The sequence below is a fragment of the Octopus bimaculoides genome, chromosome 9, assembly GCF_001194135.2.
Source record: "Octopus bimaculoides isolate UCB-OBI-ISO-001 chromosome 9, ASM119413v2, whole genome shotgun sequence".
Lineage (NCBI taxonomy): Eukaryota > Metazoa > Mollusca > Cephalopoda > Octopoda > Octopodidae > Octopus > Octopus bimaculoides.
In genome coordinates this window covers 95,416,518-95,423,228 of record NC_068989.1, presented here as the reverse complement: position 1 = coordinate 95,423,228, position 6,711 = coordinate 95,416,518, and the positions used below count along the sequence as shown (strand labels likewise).

Here is a 6,711-nt window from a genome sequence, read left to right as displayed (position 1 = left end):
ATGGAAGATTGGTGCCAAATGATGATGATGATTTGCAAAGTTCTGGACAAAATGCTTGTTTATTCTTTTACTTGTTTCAGTTATTTTACTGCAACCATGCTGGAGCACCGCCTTTAGTCGAGCAAATCAACCTAAGGACTCATTCTTTATAAGCCTAGTACTTATTCTATCAGTCTGTTTTGCTGAACCACTAAGTTACAGGGACATAAGCACACCAGCGTTGGTTGTCAAGCGATGGTGGGGGGGGGGGACAAATACAGACACACAAACATATACTCACACACACATATGGCGTGCTTCTTTCAGTTTCCACCTACCAAATTCACTCACAAGGCTTTGGTCAGCTCGAGGCTGTAGTAGAAGACACTTGCCCAAGGTGCCATGCAGGGGCACTGAACCCGGAATCATGTGGTTGGTAAGTAAGCTACTTACCACACCTGCACCTAGTTATGTCTCTTAAATTCTAAATTCCTGTCTCAATGGGATTGGCTTTAACTTCTATCCTGCTAAACTGACAGTGAACAGCTGACAATGTAACACATCTCCAGCAATTGGTGCAGAGTAACGAAAACATAATAATTACATTATTTACATTATTTACATTAAACGGATATTTGTTCTCATCTTGTTTGTTGTTAATACAACATTTCGGCTGAATATACCCTCCAACCTTCATCAGGTGTCTTGGGGAAATTTCAAACCTGGGTTCTCATTCCTTAGGTATTTTTCCAGGTCACTGCTTGGAATCAAACTCAGAATCTTGGAGTTAGTAGCCCACACTCTTAACCACTTCACCATATGCCCGTGGGTATAATGTACATAATTCCTCATCTCTTATAGAACATAATAATTGTTTCTAGAATAAGGAGAAGAAACCTGGCAGTTTAGGGGGGGGGGCAGGGTTAGGGTTAGTCAATATCATCAACCCCATTACATGACTGGTATGTTATTTTATTGACCCCCTCCCCCGTCCTTCCAAATGGATGAAAGGCAAAGTTAATCTTCATGGAATTTGGTCGTAAAGAACCAGAAGAAATAACACAGCACATTTTTTTTCCAATACTCTGGTGATTCTTGCCACCTTTAATAGTAACAGCAACAACAGCAACAATAATGTTGACATGAAAATAATGGATTTGTTCTTTTCAATGATTGAGTTGAAATCTTTGAAGCTGACAATACTTCTCCATCTGTTACCAAAAAATGTCTGAGAATTATTTTAAAGCTCTATTGAAAACATTAATATAACTATAAGTATCCATGTTATTAACATGAACAACAATCTGATGATGTATGTGAACCGCTCGTTCGCTTATAAATTATGCAACAAAGATGAGCTTAAGCATACTCTGTGTATAAAATGCATACTTGATGATGGCAAGGCTTTGTTGTCATCAAAGCATCTTTGTTCAAATGACTAGCAACAAGTTTTGAAAAACACCTAATGAGAAAATCTGCATGTCTCATTAATTCCTTAATTAATTTACAGATAATTTATTTACATGTATAATTCATTTACACTCATAATTGCATTTGCAAATTTGTGTTGAGTCACTTTCAACATAATTTACATTGCAATATTTGCATTTGCTGTTTCTGCCTTAATTGACCAGATTTATTATGATTACAAAAGAATGCTACAGGTATTTCATAATATCTCATTACGAGAAGTAAAACTACAGTGAAAGAGATCAGATTGTCATCTTGAGGGTGATCTGCAGCATCCATGCCTGTTAAAAGGATTACAACTGGAATAACGTTAATATCTAAGATATTTTAAATATGCAGTATTTGTAGATTGATCGCTAATTTGTGGGGAGGGGTAAGTCAATTACATCAACTCCAGTATTCAACTGGTACTTATTTTATTGACTCCAGAAGGATGAAACGTAAAGGCAAACCCGGCGGCATTTTAACTCTGAATGTGCATTTTGCTCAGCATGCTAACGATGCTGCTTTGACTGTATTTCTTTATTGAAACCATATTCAGTCTACAGTTCCTTTATGTTGGATATGGTTTCAAAAATTAGAGATTATCTGGAAAATATCTTTATTTCAAAATCAAGATGAACTGAATCCATTTTTATCTTTTGCTCATCTCAGTCATGTTTCGACTGGGGTCTGGGAAGCCAGGAGGCTGCACCAGGCTCCAGTCTGATCTGGCAGTGTTTCTGCACTCTGAGAGTGTAGTGAGTGTTGTTTTTCAAAATTAAGATTATAGATTAACAATGTAGACAAATATGTATTATGTTATGGATTTTGGTTTTCAGTTTCAAAATTAAGCTAAGAAACTGTTCAATATTTCTTCATGCTTAGAAATATCAATATTACATCTTGGTTGTTGATATTGATATTGTATATGTTGATCATCCTTCATTTTGTACAATAATTAGCTTTATTGCTTTCTTTACGTCTTGATTAATTGTAACCATTATCAAATAATTCCAGCTCGTCTTAATTTTGAAGAGCCATAATGAATTTATAATAAAATTTACATCTAATTAAACACTCTAAGAAAGTAAAATCTGTCTTTTATGGACCTCTCTCTCTCTCTCTCTCATTAAATTCATTAACTTCGCAATAGATTTTAACAGGTGACTGGATTTTAAATCAAAGCTATAAGTTCATTAAACTACACCAAAGCACTAAATTAGTTGTTGTTCCCTTTTTTTAGGGTGGGGCCTAGACCAAATTATATTATCATCAAGGGTGGATGTTCTTGCCATGATAATCTCATCATTTAAATTAGATCATGGGGCTCCAAACTTAAAAGAATATAAACTTATATAAACTTGTTTGGTATAAAAACACCTGACATCTGGCGAGCAAGTCAGACAACTTTAGAAAAGATCTGGGATTGGTTTAATTTGCATAACTGTTTTTCGAGCAGATGTGTTTTATTTATTTTGTTTATGGATGGTTAACTTCCTTTGTGTCCACCCACTCGACTCTAATTGAAGCTGGAAATTCCACTTACTTTCAGCCGAGTTGATTAAAGTAAGTAATGCACCTCATAAGAGGACACGTGGCTAAACTTATGACCTTTCTGTCTAGCTCTGTGCTTCAATCATTCACCTGGCATGCAATTCAATTAGTGTGCATATGTAACAAAGCAAAGCTGCCTGTTTAGCATAAATAATTTATTAGGCAATTAATAATTTTGTAATACAATGTGTGAACATTATTTAGCCAATGGTTCCTGGGTTGTTTTATAATAAGATTGTTTTGTGTTGTAGCACTTCTTTATAGCCATTCATTGTTTAATATTTCCTTGTTTTTCACAAGTTATTTTCAGCTGATGTGTTAATTATTCCTCGCTTTTTAATGCATTTCGCTAATAATTCATTCTGTTCAAAAGGCTATATTTTTTTTTTAAATTGAAAAATAAATTAGTGAGGAGAAAAAATAAAAATTTGAATAGCAAACAAAATGTAAATGAATGTGTATACACTTTGTATTACAAAAAATATTTATACAACAATATCAAGAGAAAAAGGAGAGGATGAACAACAAAAAGTGATATTTTGTTGCTATTGTTCTTGGGTTTTGATATATTCAAGCAATTTTGGTTATCTGATAACACATTTATTGGCCATCACTGAAAATGTTACTATTTAATCAGCAGTGCTGCTACCACTATTGATATTTGCTGGTTGGAAATATGACAAAAAAAAAAAAGGAAAAAGAAAACAGGGATTCAAATATGTTTATGATAAAGAATTATTAATCACTTTGGAGCCTGGTGTTGCCATCCGGTTTCACCAGTCCTCAGTCAAATCGTCCAACCCATGCTAGCATGGAAAGCGGACGTTAAACGATGATGATGATGATGATTACACAGACAAGCTGGCAACCTAAAAACATAAAAAAAAATGTGATGGTAGACTAATACTAAATGGCTGGTATGAGAACCAGGAGAACTTTTTTGAATGGAGTGGTTTGCATGGACTAAATAAACAATAATATTCATGTCAACAAGATTGATTGATGTAAGCAAAAAGGAAAGTGAGTAGATATGTTGGTGCAAGTTTATTCCATGTTAGCTGCTCTTCATTTCAAATGGACTCTTCCATATTCTCACAAAGCTCTTTTCAAAAGTTGTTTACTAATCTATCTCACTGAATATATTAGCATCTGTGTATCTTATGTCAGACTCATTTCTTATCAATCTCTGATATAAAGGATTTGTTGTTGTTATGCTTTGTGATTATACTTGACTGAAAAATAGAAAACAAAAATTTTGCATTACAATTTCAAATGAATATTTGTTTTCTTTTTATATTTTAAATTTTAAAACATTTTGAAATAAGTGGCTAAACACAAACTTGAACTTACATGAAGCATTACACTGGCACTTCTGACCCATTCATCACTCTACCTTTCCTCACCTTTATTGTGTCCAACACCCTAAGTCTCCACAATAACCACTGTGCTCAGTCTTCCCCACCCATAACCCCTGAATATTGCTGTCCCCCCACCCCAAACTTTCTCCCTCCTTATGTGTCCTTCCTTGCTAATGTCAACAGTCAAGCTGGAACATTAACTACATCAATCCCCCTGGTCTTGAAACATGTGTATAAACATGGACACTACTCCTCCCCACCCTTACCCAGCAATCGAATAAAAAAAACAACCCTTAAGTATTATTAGTATATGTCAACAAGTTAGCATATCCCATGATTCAACTGACTGTTGAGACATATCCTATTCCCAAGAAAACTACTGAAGAAGTATTTTCATTGTTTCTATTTGTGATTCTCCACCAAAGAGTAAAAACCCACTTGGATCAGTTTGGAAGTGGGCATAGCAATGGGTTGTGCAATCTCCTGTATACTGTTTGTGTGGCAATGGAAGCAGCAATGGTCTGTTCCAAAAGAACTTGGGTGAGGGATTCCAGATGCCACCCTCTAAAAGGCCTACGTGGATGATACAGCAGTAGTACATGTCAACAAATTAGGGGATTTGATGAGGGTTATATCGTTATCAGATTCAGAACTGCTTTTGTTTTGTGCTTCTTTAAAGCTAGATTTTAACTTTCAGGGTCAGGTGGTACTCCATCTTATTACTAATTCTTTTTTCATATGTTTTTATGGTAAATGATATTAGATTTTGGAAGCACCAATTTGCGACAGAAAAATTGGAATAGACTCACTTTTGTAGACATGTTTGAGATTGAAAAACATTTTCAGAGAATTATATTGCTTGCAATAACAGATATTAATGTTTTAATGTTGTCAACCTAACTTATTTTGGTGCTTATTGCTAAACAGTTTCTCAATCTACAGACACAAAATTTGTATCATTCTACTTTTAGTAATTACAAATGGAATGATAAACATTGATTTGTATAAACCTTGGTTATGTGTTCTGCTTTGTTTTGTGTTGTTATTTTTACTTGAAACTACTTGACGTAAGTTGTGCACTGCTGTTGTAATTACGTATTTGTCTGCATGCTTTCTGAACATAACTAAAGCACCTATTATTATAGGGATTGTTTCTGTCTTCAGTTTCTACATTAGGGTTATCTATATTTAGAGATCTTTGTATTTTAAGACTTTCTCCATTTCTTTCAAAGATACGCTTTTATTATGGTTACTATTATTGTTGTTGTTGTTATTGTCATTATCCTCATCATCATCATTATTATTATTTATTATTATTATTACTACTACTACAGGTGGAGCCCTAAAGAAACTGAAGATTCTCGTGACGATTACCTGCGGTCTCTAGCCCAAAGTGATTTGACACTTAGTCCTGTTGGAGTAAATACTGAGTGCTACAGAATATATGAAGCATTATCTTATGGATCTCTTCCAGTTGTCGAAGATGTAATGACCTCTGGAAACTGCGGCCATTCAGTTTCGTCCAAAAATATTCCTCTACGGCTGCTAAAAGAAAGCAAAGCACCTTTTATCTATGTTAAACACTGGAGTGAGTTGCCTGCTCTTTTAGAAAAAGAGGCAGCAATGAGCCAAGTACAGAAAGCAAATCGTCGAAGGCATTTCATTCAATGGTATGAAGATTTTAAATCAAAAATGAGAGATGTTTTAGTTCGGACGTTACAAGAAAAATTTTTTTATAATAAAATAAATAAAATTCAATAATATATACACCTGTTTTAAGGTATTTTGTATGGATCCTTTCATTAAATGTAGTCTCTGTTCCAAGGGACGTTTTGTTTTGTTTTTTTAATTTTTTTTTTTCTTTTAAAGAATGGCCTTTTTTTGGCCTTGATGGGTGCCCTTTGTTGGCATAATGAACACTAGATGGCACTTTTAACAAAATACAAAACAGCAAGTGATTACTGCGTTAGTAAATTACAAAGATTTTTATTTTTAAGTAAATCATAACATTTGTGATATCAAAACTGTTATAGTAAGTCCAAAATGATTTCCATTTTGCTGCTTACCCTTTTCTTCTGGTTTGATTTAGCTAAACGTATAACTAAGGCTTTCTGTTCAATGTTTTAAATCCTTGAAAAACAATCATCACCCTTTCTCCTTAATACACTTCATTTCTTTTCTTTTCTTGCTCATTTCATTGTTTTATTTAGAGATTCATTCAATATTTTTTGATAAAAGCTAAACATATACAGTAGATCACTTCCATACTGGAAACTTACAATAAACATACCATTTCTTTTTCTTTGTCTCTTTTTCTTTATATAAGTATATATGTGTACATATATATATATATATATATATATATATA

General features: G+C 33.8%; 1 protein-coding gene across 2 annotated transcripts in view; it reads left to right on the top strand.

Moving 5' to 3' along the window:
• LOC106874473 (ribitol-5-phosphate xylosyltransferase 1) overlaps positions 1 to 6,122 on the top strand; it is a 427,968-nt gene extending 421,846 nt beyond the window's left edge. For both annotated transcript variants that reach the window (XM_052970898.1, XM_052970897.1), the window contains one exon: positions 5,678 to 6,122. In XM_052970898.1, the coding sequence (XP_052826858.1) occupies positions 5,678 to 6,104 (427 nt within the window). In that variant the 3' untranslated portion in view covers positions 6,105 to 6,122. The remainder of the gene's footprint in view (positions 1 to 5,677) is intronic.
• The last annotated feature ends 589 nt before the right edge of the window (positions 6,123 to 6,711 follow it).